This window comes from Malassezia japonica, chromosome 1 (genome assembly GCF_029542785.1).
Source record: "Malassezia japonica chromosome 1, complete sequence".
NCBI classification, from domain to species: domain Eukaryota; kingdom Fungi; phylum Basidiomycota; class Malasseziomycetes; order Malasseziales; family Malasseziaceae; genus Malassezia; species Malassezia japonica.
In genome coordinates, this window is record NC_083370.1 from 414,659 (window position 1) to 427,532 (window position 12,874).

General features: G+C 65.0%; 9 protein-coding genes across 9 annotated transcripts; 4 read left to right on the top strand and 5 right to left on the bottom strand.

The window, feature by feature from the left end:
* Nucleotides 1-18: 18 nt before the first annotated feature.
* MIC60 (MICOS complex subunit mic60) lies at nucleotides 19-1,998 on the bottom strand (the record flags this gene model as incomplete). Its single annotated transcript, XM_060264219.1, has 1 exon — nucleotides 19-1,998. One exon carries the CDS (start codon nucleotides 1,996-1,998, stop codon nucleotides 19-21), a length of 1,980 nt encoding a protein of 659 aa, XP_060120202.1.
* A 131-nt stretch (nucleotides 1,999-2,129) lies between these two features.
* RIB3 (3,4-dihydroxy-2-butanone-4-phosphate synthase) lies at nucleotides 2,130-2,753 on the top strand (the record flags this gene model as incomplete). The annotated part of the gene is made up of 1 exon (XM_060264220.1): nucleotides 2,130-2,753. One exon carries the CDS (start codon nucleotides 2,130-2,132, stop codon nucleotides 2,751-2,753), a length of 624 nt encoding a protein of 207 aa, XP_060120203.1.
* A 190-nt stretch (nucleotides 2,754-2,943) lies between these two features.
* On the bottom strand, nucleotides 2,944-4,800 carry VMA1 (H(+)-transporting two-sector ATPase; the record flags this gene model as incomplete). Its single annotated transcript, XM_060264221.1, has 1 exon — nucleotides 2,944-4,800. One exon carries the CDS (start codon nucleotides 4,798-4,800, stop codon nucleotides 2,944-2,946), a length of 1,857 nt encoding a protein of 618 aa, XP_060120204.1.
* Nucleotides 4,801-4,896: 96 nt separating this feature from the next.
* RPT1 (26S proteasome regulatory subunit 7) lies at nucleotides 4,897-6,332 on the top strand (the record flags this gene model as incomplete). The annotated part of the gene is made up of 2 exons (XM_060264222.1): nucleotides 4,897-5,426; nucleotides 5,453-6,332. 2 exons carry the CDS (start codon nucleotides 4,897-4,899, stop codon nucleotides 6,330-6,332), a joined length of 1,410 nt encoding a protein of 469 aa, XP_060120205.1.
* A 30-nt stretch (nucleotides 6,333-6,362) lies between these two features.
* Nucleotides 6,363-7,858, bottom strand: MJAP1_000253 (uncharacterized protein; the record flags this gene model as incomplete). The annotated part of the gene is made up of 2 exons (XM_060264223.1): nucleotides 6,363-7,118; nucleotides 7,142-7,858. The coding sequence occupies 2 exons, from the start codon at nucleotides 7,856-7,858 to the stop codon at nucleotides 6,363-6,365; spliced, it is 1,473 nt and encodes a 490-aa protein (XP_060120206.1).
* Nucleotides 7,859-7,879: 21 nt separating this feature from the next.
* Nucleotides 7,880-9,090, bottom strand: MJAP1_000254 (acetyl-CoA C-acetyltransferase; the record flags this gene model as incomplete). The annotated part of the gene is made up of 3 exons (XM_060264224.1): nucleotides 7,880-7,921; nucleotides 7,944-8,245; nucleotides 8,268-9,090. 3 exons carry the CDS (start codon nucleotides 9,088-9,090, stop codon nucleotides 7,880-7,882), a joined length of 1,167 nt encoding a protein of 388 aa, XP_060120207.1.
* Nucleotides 9,091-9,150: 60 nt separating this feature from the next.
* On the top strand, nucleotides 9,151-9,636 carry MMS2 (E2 ubiquitin-conjugating protein mms2; the record flags this gene model as incomplete). The annotated part of the gene is made up of 4 exons (XM_060264225.1): nucleotides 9,151-9,160; nucleotides 9,183-9,281; nucleotides 9,304-9,550; nucleotides 9,573-9,636. 4 exons carry the CDS (start codon nucleotides 9,151-9,153, stop codon nucleotides 9,634-9,636), a joined length of 420 nt encoding a protein of 139 aa, XP_060120208.1.
* Nucleotides 9,637-10,671, bottom strand: rrp4 (Exosome complex component rrp4; the record flags this gene model as incomplete). The annotated part of the gene is made up of 1 exon (XM_060264226.1): nucleotides 9,637-10,671. One exon carries the CDS (start codon nucleotides 10,669-10,671, stop codon nucleotides 9,637-9,639), a length of 1,035 nt encoding a protein of 344 aa, XP_060120209.1.
* A 36-nt stretch (nucleotides 10,672-10,707) lies between these two features.
* On the top strand, nucleotides 10,708-12,803 carry CWC22 (pre-mRNA-splicing factor cwc22; the record flags this gene model as incomplete). The annotated part of the gene is made up of 2 exons (XM_060264227.1): nucleotides 10,708-12,488; nucleotides 12,653-12,803. 2 exons carry the CDS (start codon nucleotides 10,708-10,710, stop codon nucleotides 12,801-12,803), a joined length of 1,932 nt encoding a protein of 643 aa, XP_060120210.1.
* Between the last annotated feature and the right edge of the window lie 71 nt (nucleotides 12,804-12,874).

Consider the following 12,874-nt stretch of genomic DNA (forward strand, 5'->3'; position numbering starts at 1 on the left):
GAAGTATTACTGCCGACTCTATGTCTTGAGCATCGAGTTAAACTCGGACTCCTTCTCGACCAAGCCGATCGCCTGGTCGACCTCGAGGCGCTTGCGCGCCGCCTCGAGCCAGTCGCCGGCCAGGATTTTCGCCCAGCCGTGGAGCTGGTTGAGCTCGCGCGTGGCGCGGTCGAGGTCCTTGTGCTCGAGGTACCACTCGGCGCGCGCCACGGTGCTGGCCACGTCCTGGCCCTCGATGAGCCCCTTGCGCGAAAAGAGCAGCGGCGAGAGGGCCATCGAGGTGAGGTACGAGAGCACGCCCGCGCCCTGCTCCGGGAGCAGCGCGACGGAGCGCAGGCGCGGTGCGAGGCGTGCCGCGAACCACTCGTGGAGCGTCGGCACGCTCTCGACGCCGTCCTGCGGCGCGCCCGTCTGGTCGACGGCCGCGAGCGCTGCCTGGATCAGCTCATTGTCCTGCGCCTTGGGCGTGCGGCGGAGCGTGTCGAGCTCCTTGCTAAAGGTACGGCGCACGTACGCGTGCGCCTCCTCGCCCGTCTCCTCCGCGCCGTCGATGGCGGTGCGCAGCTTGCGCAGCGCAGCCGAGAGCGTGTGCAGGCCGATGTTGTCATCGAGCGTCTTGGCGTTGTCGAGCGACACGGCCTCGAGGCGGTGCAGCTCGGTGGCGAGCTCGTCGAGGCGCGCCAGGCGGCCGGCGCGCTCCTGCTCGACCTTGGCCTTGATCTCACGCGACCACTTGCGCTGGAGCTCGACACCCTGGGCCATGACCTCCTCGCGGAGGCGCTCGTTGATGATCGCCGACTGCGTCTCGAGCTCCTTGGCGAGGCGGCCCTTGAAGAGCGCCGTCTGCTCGGACTGGATCTTGTCGAGCTTCTTCTGCCAGTCCTTGTCGCGCTTGTCGAGGTCGCCGGTCGCCTGCTTGGCGGCCTTGGTGATCTCGGCCTCGTACTCCTTCGCCTGCTTGGCGAGCTGCTTCTCGAGCTTCTTGGCGTCGGTCTCCTTGATCTGGTCGAGGCGCTTGACGAGCTGCTGCAGGTCGGCCTGCGCCGACTCGAGCACGCCCGAAGCCACCTGGCCGGCCGGCGTGTCGCGCACAAACGCCGCGAGCTCGTCAATGGTGCCCGCGAGCTGCGACACGATCGGCTCCGAGCCGACGAGCTTGTTGAGCGACGGGGCGAGCTGCGGCAGCTTGGGCGCCTGCGGGTCCGAGCGCAGGCGCGCCTTGGCGTCCTTGGTCGCCTCGAGCTTGCGGTCGCGGCGCGGGGCCGCGTAGCCCTCGGGCGCCTCGAAGCCCACCGGGAGGTCCTCGTACAGCGGCTCACCCACCTTCTTCTCGGCGAGGGGAATGACGTTGCGCACGTCCTCCGGGAGGCGCTCCTTGACGTCCTGGACAAGGTCCGTGGCGCGCGAGCGTACCTGCTGCACGCTCTTTTCCGCGAGCTCAGCGGCCTGCTCGAGCCACTGCGAGGAGTTCGCGCGCAGGTCCTGCACCTGCTTTTCGAGGACGTGCCCCTCGTCGCCGGCCTTGGCCTTCAGCTCGTCGATCTGGTGCTGGATCTTGGCCTGGAGGTCGGCGGCGTGCTTCTCGACCTCTTCGCGCGTGTGCTGCACGCGCTCGTTCTGCATAATCTTGTCGGAGAGGTGCGTGAAGCCGGTGCGCACCTGGCTCGCGGCACGGGCGACCGTGTCGTCGAGGTGGAGCGAGTCGAATTCCTTGCGGATGTCGTCGAGGTCGTGGTGCTTCTCGAAGAAGTCGAGCACCTCCTTGCCGAAGTACACGCGCTCCTCAAACAGGCGCTTGTACTCGGCGTTGCGCTGCGCGACCGGCACCGAGGCGCCGTAGAAGAGCGCAGTGCCAAAGACCGTGTAGAAGACCGCGCGGCCAAAGAAGCCGCGGCGGCGCGGCTGCGGCACAGGCGTCTTGCCGGGCGGGGGAATCGCAGTCGAGTATCCCCGGGCGAGACGGTGCGCGGCGCTCGCACGCATGCGGGGCGTGTGCATCACGGCGGCAGCGCGAGACATCAGGCAGCGCTCTGGAAACGGGAGACGGGGGAGCGCCGGCGCCGACCGGGCCAAAAGCACGTGTCGATAGTGGAGGCTGTGTCAGCATTCGAGGGGATCGATCGACGACGATGTTTGACGCGATCGAGGCGGTGGTCGCGGACTATGCGGCGGGCAAGTTTGTGATTATGCTCGACGACGAGAACCGTGAGAACGAGGGCGATCTGCTGATCGCCGCGAGCAAGATCACGACCGAACAAATGGCCTGGTTTATCAAGCACACCAGCGGCTTCATCTGCCTCTCGCTCACGCCGGAACGCCTCGCGCAGCTCGATATCCCCATGATGGTGCCGAACAACACGGAGAAGCACAAGACGGCCTATACGATCACGGTTGACTATGTCCACGACACGACCACCGGCATCTCGGCGCACGACCGCGCACTCACGGCGCGCATGCTCGCCGACCCCACGCTCGGCGCCACGGCCGCTGACTTTTCGCGCCCGGGGCACCTCAACCCGCTGCGGTACACGACGGGGGGCGTGCAGGTGCGCCCGGGGCACACCGAGGCCGCGGTCGATCTCGCCAAGGCCGCCAACCTGCCGCCGGCCGGCTTGCTGTGCGAGCTGGTCGATGCGGACGATGCGCTCGGCGGCATTGCGGCGCGCGACGCGTGCCTCAAGTTTGCCAAGGAGCACAATATCAAGGTCTCGTCGATCGAGCGCCTGCGCGAGTGGCAGAATGCGCAAAAGTAAGTAGTCCAGTCGTCGTCCCACCCCTATGCCGGGGGAGGAGCATCCACGTCGATCGCAGTCGATCGCGATCGATCACGGTCGCTTACGCCGATCGATGCGGACCGCACCGATCGACACGGCGCACGCGATCGACACAAAGCGCGCGACCGACACCCTATTCTTGTACCCAATATCGCTATGGCCGGCCTACTTAGTCCGAGAGGCTGCGGAACGACTCGGCCATGTCGTTCGACAGCTGATCGAACTTCTCGAGGATCGCCTTCTCGCCGTCCTTGGGGTCCTCAAACTTCTGCTGCGTGAGGCGGTAAAAGATATCCGAGGTGTGCTCGCGGATGCGCGACCAGGTCATCTCGGGGTTGTTGTTGATCGCGGCTTGTGCCTTGTCGTTGTAGTCGATCATATTCTTCAGCATACCGTTCGTCTTGTAAAAGGGGCAGAACTGGTCGTAGGCCGAAATACCGTTCTGCTGCAGGTAGTCGTCCTTGATGATGCGCGCGACCTCGAGCGTCACCTTGTCGTTCTCGCCCAGGGCACTCTTGCCGACCAGCTGCACAATCTCGGCCAGGTCCGAGTCCTTTTGCAGGAGACCACGCGCAGAGGCGCGCAGCGCAGGGAAGCCCGGCGAGTTCTTCTCGTAGAACGGCTCGAGGGTCTTGGCGTAGCGCGAGTAGGACACGTCCCAGTTCACCGACGGGAAGTGCTTGCGCTGCGCGAGCTTCTTGTCGAGACCCCAAAAGGCACCGACAATACCCAGCGTCGCGGTCGTGACCGGGTCCGAAAAGTCACCACCCGGCGGCGACACCGCGCCGACGATCGACACGGAGCCGTTGCGCTCGGGCGAGCCGAGGGCAACGACCTTGCCCGCACGCTCGTAGAACGAGGCGAGCTTACCACCGAGGTACGCGGGGTAGCCCGAGTCGGCGGGCATCTCGGCGAGACGACCGCTAATCTCACGCAGCGCCTCGGCCCAGCGCGAGGTCGAGTCAGCCATCATGGCGACGTTGTAGCCCTGGTCACGGAAGTACTCCGAGAGGGTGATACCGGTGTAGATCGACGCCTCACGCGCCGCAACGGGCATGTTCGAGGTATTGGCCACCAGCGTCGTGCGGCGCATAATGGGCTGCTCCTCGCCGTCGCGCTCGAGCGTGAGCTCGGGGAACTCTTGCAGGACCTCGGCCATCTCGTTGCCGCGCTCACCACAGCCAACGTAGGTGATAATGTCCGAGTTGGAGAACTTGGAGAGCGCCTGCGAAATCACCGTCTTACCGCAGCCGAACGCGCCCGGAATGGCCGTCGTACCGCCCTGGATACACGGGAAGAGCGAGTCGAGGACACGCTGGCCGGTCAGCAGCGGCGTATCCGCCTGCAGCTTCTCGGTGACCGGGCGCGGCGCACGCACCGGCCACGAGTGCATGAGCGTGTGCTCCTGCTTCTTGCCGTTGAACTCGGTCTCGAGGATGACGTCCTCGACAGTGTACTCGCCCTTCTCGGCAATAAAAGTAATCGTACCGAGGGCGCGAGGAGGCAGCATGACCTTGTGCTCCTTCACGAGGGGGTTCTCAAACACCGCACCAAAGATGTCGCCGCCCGAGATGTGGTCGCCCTGCTTGAACTTGCCGGGGGTGAACTGCCACTTCTTCTCGCGGTCCAAAGCCGGGGTGTTGATACCGCGCGGGATATAGATACTCTGGCTCTTATCCTGGATGGCCTCGAGCGGGCGCTGGATACCGTCGTAAATGTTCTCCATCAGCCCCGGACCGAGCTCCACACTCAGCGGCTTGCCGGTGCGCAGCACGGGGTCGCCGACGCACACACCGCTCGTCTCCTCGTACACCTGGATCGTGGCGCGGTCCTTGTCGATACGGATAATCTCGCCGACGAGCTCCTCGTGGCCGACACGCACCAGCTCGTACATGCTCGCACCGATCATGTTCTCAGCGACGATTACGGGGCCAGACACGCCGTACACGGCGCCAAACTGGCTCTCCTTCTCCTCATCACGGATCTTACGGGTGTCCCGCTTCGCGTTGCTCAGTGCGCCCGCCATGGTAGACTCGTCGACTGAGCGAGCCGCGCCGGGACGGGCGCTTAGTGTTGCTGACATAAGCGCACGGAGCGACGCGCGGCTCCGTCTGCCACCAGCATGCCGCCCAAGCAGGACTGGGAGAAGTATACAAAGCCCGACGCGGAAACGAAGGAGGAGGATAAGATCGTGCCGCTGGATGAGGGAGATATTCAGCTCTTGCGCACCTACGGCCAGGGGCCGTACACGGGCGCGCTCAAGACGATCGACTCGGAGATCAAAGAGGTGGAAAAGCGCGTGAACGAAAAGATGGGCGTCAAGGAGAGCGATACAGGTCTCGCGCCCCCGGACCTGTGGGATATCGCTGCGGATAAGCAGCGCATGAGCGAGGAGCAGCCGCTCCAGGTCGCACGGTGCACCAAGATCATCAAGGCCGACGAGGAGCACGCCGAGGCCGAACAGAACGACACGGGCATCGGCGCGCTCGACAATGTGCTCGGTGCGCTGGGGGGTATGGGCGCGATGCCGGGCTCGCGCTCGGCAGAGGGCAAGGACAAGTACGTGATCAACGTCAAGCAGATCGCCAAGTTTGTCGTGGCCCTCGGCGAGCGCGTCGCGCCGACCGACATTGAAGAGGGGATGCGTGTGGGGTACGTTGTCTATCTAGCTAACCCAGTGTCGACCGCAACAAGTACCAGATCCAGATCCCGCTCCCGCCCAAGATCGACCCGACGGTGACCATGATGCAGGTCGAGGAGAAGCCGGACGTGACGTACAGCGACGTCGGTGGATGCAAGGAGCAGATCGAGAAGCTGCGCGAGGTCGTCGAGACGCCGCTCCTCTCGCCGGAACGCTTTGTCAAGCTCGGCATCGACCCGCCCAAGGGCGTGCTCCTCTTTGGGCCGCCGGGTACCGGCAAGACGCTCTGTGCACGTGCGGTGGCGAACCGCACGGACGCCACCTTTATCCGCGTCATTGGCTCAGAGCTGGTGCAAAAGTACGTGGGCGAGGGCGCGCGTATGGTGCGCGAGCTCTTTGAGCTTGCGCGCACGAAAAAGGCGTGCATCATCTTCTTTGACGAGATCGATGCGGTCGGCGGTATGCGCTTCGACGACGGCGCGGGTGGCGACAACGAAGTGCAGCGGACGATGCTCGAGCTGATCAACCAGCTCGACGGTTTCGATGCGCGTGGCAATATCAAGGTGCTCATGGCGACCAACCGGCCGGACACGCTCGACCCGGCGCTCCTCCGCCCGGGCCGCCTCGACCGCCGCGTCGAGTTCGGCCTGCCGGACAATGAGGGCCGTGCGCATATTCTGCGCATCCACGCGCGGTCCATGTCGGTCGAGCGGAATATCCGCTTTGATCTGATCGCGCGACTCTGCCCAAACACGACCGGTGCCGAACTGCGCAGCGTCGCGACCGAGGCGGGCATGTTTGCCATTCGTGCCCACCGCAAGGTCGCGACCGAAAAGGACTTTTTGACGGCCGTCGAAAAGGTCGTGCGCCAGGGCAGCAAGTTCTCCAGCACGTCGCTCTACGCCCAGTACAATTAGTGAGTTGGTGCTATACCCTGTAGCATGTAACTATCCATGCGCGTCTTCGCTCTCGCCGGGGCACTCTTGGACGAGCTCGTCGTAGGTGGCATAGCGGTGGCCACAGTGCACGCAGTAGGCGTAGACGCCACGCAGCTGCGTATGCGTCAGGTCGAAACGCAGCGAGGCGGGGAGCGAGCAGAAGCGCTCCGCATCGAGGCGGCGCGAGGCAGGGGGAGGAAGGGAGGTGCGTGGGTCGGGAGAAGACGCTTGCTCAGCGTCCAGTCCCAGTGTTTTCGATGCCTTTTGGAAGCCGAGGCCCACAGGCGCATCCGTGTCGGCATTGGCAAGGCCGAGGCCCGCAGATGCACGGGCCTCTGTTGGGGAATCAAGGCCAAAAGGCGCCTCGGCACCGGCGTTGGCCATGCCGAGGCCGGCCGACACGTCAGTATCGGCGCCCCGTTGAAAGCCAATGCCCGCCGGCCTACCAGCCTTGGCTTTGGCAAAGCCGAGGCCACCGCTTTGGCCATGGCCGGCATACGCGTCGTGGTCGTCGTGTGCCTCTTGGTCCTGCCCTGCGTTTTGCTCTTGGGCCTGTTCTTGCTGTGGTGCGCCCCCTTGCTCTGGATCCTTGTGCTCGTCCCCATGCCCTTGGTCTTCTCCTTCACCCTCTCCTCCCTCTAGCAAGGCAAACTCGAGCAAGGTCAGCGCATCCTCCGTCCCGCGCTCGTTTTCGCGCAAAAACGACTTTTGGTAGTACGCATGGCCCACAGGCAGCGACGACGGATCGAGCCACAGTGGACTGTACTGCGGTTAGCCATGCCACGCACCTCGACGCCCGCCTCCTCGTCGAGCTCCCGTAGGATCTGGCGCGCTTTTCGTAGCAGCCACTCGGTATGCTTCTGTGCCGCATCCTGCATCTTCCCCCTGCGGAACGCGTCGGCCTGCGACTCGGGGTCGGCCGGCGCGTCGCGCACGTCGGCTGCCGCCTGGGCGATGCGCCGCGAGAGGTCGGCGTGTCCAATACCGAGCCGCTTCGGCCCTGCATCGTTCGCCTTGCTAAGCCACCGCTGGTCGGGCGTGATCGGCGCGCGGTGCTCAGTATCCCCCCCCAGCGCCGTGCCCGGCTGGTATCCCATGGCAAGCATCATGCGCAGCGCCGCGCTGCTTCCGCTGCCCGCTTTCGGCGCCTCGTCGTCGTCCTCGGCGGCGGCGACGCGGTCAATGACGTTGACGGCCATCCCGAGCTCGCGTGCCTCCTGCTCACCCGCGAGCGGCCCACGCTGCCGCTTGGCGCGCCGCTCGTTTGCCTCCTCCATCTCGCGCCGCTGGCGCTCCTCGTGCTCTTTGAGTGTTTGCGCCCGTTTCTCGGCATAGGTCATTTGCCGCGGCGCGTCGCCCTGCTCGAGCTGCTGCAAGAGCGAGTCTGACATGTAGTCCTCATCGTCCGACGACGACGGCCGCGCGTCCTCCCCCTTCTCCGCCTCCCCCGCCTCCGCCTCGGCCTTCCACGCCGCGAGCGCGTCGGCGAGCGACCGCTTCTTCATAGTGGAGGTTCTACGCACGGACTACAAACGCTGCAGGACCACTGCCGAGGCGCCGCCGCCGCCCTGTCTTAGCCATAGTACGTACGTTGCAGACGCTAGCCACGCCAAACTCTCCCGGCTTGAGGGCGTGTGCGAGGGTGACCATAATCCGCGAGCCCGACGATCCGATCGGGTGGCCGAGCGAGACGCCGCCACCGAGCGTGTTGACCTTGGCCACGTCCAGCCCGAGGATCTGGGCGTTGGCGAGGGCCACTACCGAGAATGCCTCGTTGATCTCAAACAGCGCGATCTGGTCGATGGAGAGTCCTGCACGCTCGAGGGCGATGGGAATCGCCTTGGCTGGCGCGATGCCAAAGTCGACCGGCGCACGCGCCGCGTCCGCCGTCGCTGGGTGAGCATGAAAACGTACCAATCACCTTGGCGATCGCCCGCAGGTTGTGCTGTGCGACTGCCTTGTGGCTCGCGAGGATCAGTGCACTTGCGCCGTCGTTGAGCGAGCTGGCGTTGGCCGCCGTCACCGTGCCGTCCTTGAGGAAAGCAGGGCGCAGCGTCGTGAGCTTGTCCTTGTTGAGCTTTTTGTACTCCTCGTCCTCCTTCACGACCGTCTCGCCCTTGCGGTCGCGGATCGTGACCGGGGCAATTTCGTCGGCGAACGCGCCGGCGCTCCAGGCGGCCGACGCGCGGTCGTACGACTGCAAGGCGTACGCATCCTGCGCCTCGCGCGTGATGCCGTGCTCCTTGGCCGTGTTTTCCGCACAGAGACCCATGTGCTGGTGGTCGAGCGCGTCGGTGAGGCCGTCCTTGAGGATCGCGTCCGAGGCCGTTGCGTCGCCAAACGCCAGCCCGCCGCGCGGCAGGTAGAACGGCGACTGGCTCATGCTTTCCATGCCGCCGACGAGCATCACGTCGCGCAGGCCCAGCTGGATGGACTGCGTCGCGAGCGCCGCGGCCTTCATGCCGCTCGCGCACACCTTGTTCACGGTCGTGGCCTCAGTCGTGTCCGGGCACCCCGCGCGGAGCACGACCTGGCGCGCGGGCGCCTGCCCCAGGTTTCCCTGGAGGACGCAGCCAAAGTAGGCCTCTTCCACGTCGCTCGGCTGGATCCCCGCGCGCTCAATCGCGGCCTTGGCCGCGACCACGCCGAGATCCACCGCACCCTGGCTCTTGAGCACACCCTGGAATGCGCCCACCGGCGTGCGCACCGCCGACACAATCAGCACCTCGTTGCTCATCGTTGAGATGCACCCCACACTTTCGCCGCCACGTGGCTCGGTCCGTCGCAGGTGACCACAATGGCGCAAGGTACGTGCGCGTGCTAACGCAGTCCCCCGCAACTTTCGCCTGCTCGAGGAGCTCGAGAAAGGCGAGAAAGGCCTCGGAAATGGCTCGTGCTCGTACGGCCTGGACGAGAACGACGACATTTGTACGTCTTTTCCCTAACGCAGTAATGTCCAAGTGGAATGCGACGATTCTTGGCCCGAGCAACTCGGTGCACCAAAACCGGATCTATTCGCTGCGCCTCCTCTGTGGCGAGCGCTACCCCGATCAGCCGCCCGAGGTGTGGTTCGAGACAAAGATCAACCTGCCGTGCGTCCGCCAGGCGGACGGCAAGGTCGACCCGTCGCAGTTTGCGCCGCTCGCACGCTGGCGCCGCGACTTTACCATGGAGAGCGTTCTGACCGAGCTGCGTCGGTATGTTTTCGTGCTAAGACAGGGAAATGGCGCTGCCCAACAACCGCAAGCTGCCGCAGCCGCCCGAGGGATCTACGTATACATAGCTACTGCAGGCCAAGAGCGATTTGCTCCGCGAGGCGCCGGCCCGCTGCCGACGTCGCGTCGCACGGTGTATCGCTCGCCTCGACGAGCGCGCAGCCCTGCTCGATCGCCGCCTCGGTGACCGGCAGCGAGTAGTGCGCGAGGATGGTCAGGACAAAGCATACGAGCGAGATGGCACTTCGGGTGCTGGGGGGAATCGTCTCGTTCACATCGCTGTAGACGCCGTCGACGTCCATCGCAACCCCGCGGCCATTGGGGCCGACGATCTCGGTGACCTCGCCCTCGCCTTCCGCCTTGGTCACGTCAAAGGGGATGTGCTTTGCGACCCAGATCAGGCCATTCAAGCCCAGCACCAGGTCCACGGCGCCGTCGTGGAGCTGCGCCAGGGTCAAAAAGTGGCTCTTGTGCCGCCGCACGAGCACCGGCGGCACCGAGACCAGCGCACCGTTGCGCAGCTTGCCGTACCGCAGCGAGCGCGTATGCAGGCCTACACTCCCGTCCTGAAAGAGGGACTGGACCTCGGCAACGAGCAGATCGCCTTCCTGGAAAAAGGCGCGCATCTGCAGCTCGTCCGACTCGAGCTTTTTGCGCTGCACACCACCCGGCAGGTTGATCGACGAGAGGAGCAGCGACGCATCCGTCTTGCTCCCGATATCCACCTTCCACCGCCGCGCCTGCACCTCGGTGATGCGGCCCACGACCAGGTCGCCGACCTCGGGGCGGTAGCGCGTGCGCACCGGGCGCACGCTAATCAGCTTGTTCACACGGTCCACCGAACCGCTCAGCAGCGACACAATCTCGCTGTACGTAGGGTCAATGTAGCAGCCGTGGCCGCGCATGTACAGCGTGCTCGACGCCACGGCCTGGCCGGGCATCGCAACCAGCGATCCGCTGTCCTGCTCCTCGTACAGCGCATCGTCCGGCACACGCTCACCCGCATCCGACGCATGCGCTGGGCCATCGCCCGAGCAGTGCACGTACGCACCGGCGGCGCCCGCATGGGCCCCGGCACGCACCACCGAAAAAGGCGCTGCCATCGTCGAAAGTGGCTTAGTCAGCCATCTTCTGCGACCATGGAGGAGCGGACGGCGAAGCGGAAGCGCTCCGTCTCGCCGGAGGCGACTGGCGAGGGGCTGCGGAACGCGCTTGCAAAGCTCGCCGAGACGCGTGCGGGTGGCGCGTATGTGCCGCCTGCGCGCCTCAAGGCGCTCATGGCCGAGGCCGCGCGCGCGGATCCCGGCAGTGTCGAGTTTCAGCGCATGAGCTGGGAGGCGCTGCGCAAGAGCATTACGGGTCTCGTGAACAAGGTCGCGGCCGATAACATCAAGCATATCGTGCCTGAGCTGTTTGCAGGCGCGAACCTCATCCGCGGACGCGGCCTCTTTTGCCGCTCGATCATGCACGCCCAGGAGTTTTCGTTGCCCTTTACGCCGGTGTTTGCGGCGCTCGCGGCGATCGTGAATACCAAGCTGCCGTTTGTCGGCGAGCTGCTCGTGACGCGGCTCGTGTCGCAGTTCCGCCGCTCGTTCCGCCGGAACGACAAGCCCAAGTGCCATGCGACGCTGCAGTTCTTGGCGCATCTCGTGAATCAGCGGGTGGCGCACGAGCTGCTCGCGCTCGAGATCCTCGTGCTTCTGCTCGAGCATCCCACGGACGATAGCGTCGAGTTGGCTGTCGCATTCATGCGCGAGGTCGGCCAGTTCCTGTCGGAAGAGGCGCCCAAGGCGAGCCACTCGGTCTTTGACCGCTTCCGCGCGGTGCTGTACGAAGGCGAGATCTCGCTGCGTGTGCAATACATGGTCGAGGTGCTCGCACAGACGCGCAAGGACAGGTTTAAGGATAATCCCAGGATTGCCGAGCAGCTCGATCTTGTGGAAGAGGACGACCAAATCACGCACCAGATTGGCCTCGACGACGAGCTGCGCCTGGAAGAGGGGCTGAACATCTTCAAGCCGGACCCCGACTACCTCGCGAACGAGGAAAAGTACCGCGCGATCAAGGCCGAGATCCTCGGCGAGGACAGCGACGAGGGCAGCACGGCCGACGACGAGGAAGAAGAGGAGGACGACGAGGAAGAGGAGGAGGAGGCCGCTGCCGCCGAGACGCAGCTCGATATCCAGGACCGCACCGAGACGAACCTGGTCAACCTGCGCCGCACAATCTACCTCGTGATCATGTCGTCGCTCGACTTTGAAGAGTGCGTGCACAAGCTGCTCAAGCTCCAAGTGCGCGAAGACCTGCAGATCGAGCTGTGCAACATGGTGATCGAGTGCTGCTCGCAGGAGCGCACCTATGCCAAGTTCTACGGGCACATTGGCGAGCGCCTGTGCAAGCTGCACCGCGTCTGGTCGGGTCTGTTCGAGCAGTGTTTCCGCACCTATTACGATACCATCCACCGCTACGAAACGAACCGCCTGCGCAACATTGCGCGCTTCTTTGGCTCGCTTTTGGCCACCGACAGCATCTCCTGGTCGAGCTTTGAGATTGTGCACATGACCGAGGACGACACGACGTCCTCGTCGCGTATCTTTATCAAGATCCTCTTTAGCGAGCTCCAGTCCTTGCTTGGCGTCAAGACGCTCGTCGAGCGCTTCTCGGAGCCGAGCATGCAGCACGACTTTGCCAACATGTTCCCGCTCGACCACCCGAAGAATACGCGCTTCTCGATCAACTACTTTACAAGTATCGGCCTCGGTGCCATCACCGAGAACATGCGCGAACACCTCAAAAACGCGCCCAAGATGATTATGGAGCAGCGCGAGGCAGAGCTCGCGGCACGCCGTGCAGACGACTCCGAGTCGTCGCTGTCGGACTCGGCGAGCTACTCGAGCTACTCGAGCTACTCGTCCCGGTCGTACTCGCGCTCGCCATCGAGGGGACGGTCGTATTCGCGCTCGCCGAGGGGGCGGTCGTACTCGCGCTCGCCATCGAGGGGCCGGTCGTATTCGCGCTCGCCCCGCGGCCGGTCGTACTCGCGCTCGCCATCCCGCGACCGATCCTACTCGCGCTCGCCCCGAGGCCGCTCCTATTCGCGCTCCTACTCGCGGTCGCCGCGCCGCTCCTACTCTCGTTCGTACTCGCGGTCGCCGCGCCGCTCCTACACGCCGTCGCCGCGCCGATCGTATCGGTCGGTCTCCCGATCGCCGACCCGATCGCCTTCGTATCGTGATCGCCGGCGCTCGTACAGCCGCTCGCCCTCGCCGCCGCGGCGTACGTACCGCGAGCGCTCGCCCCCGCGCT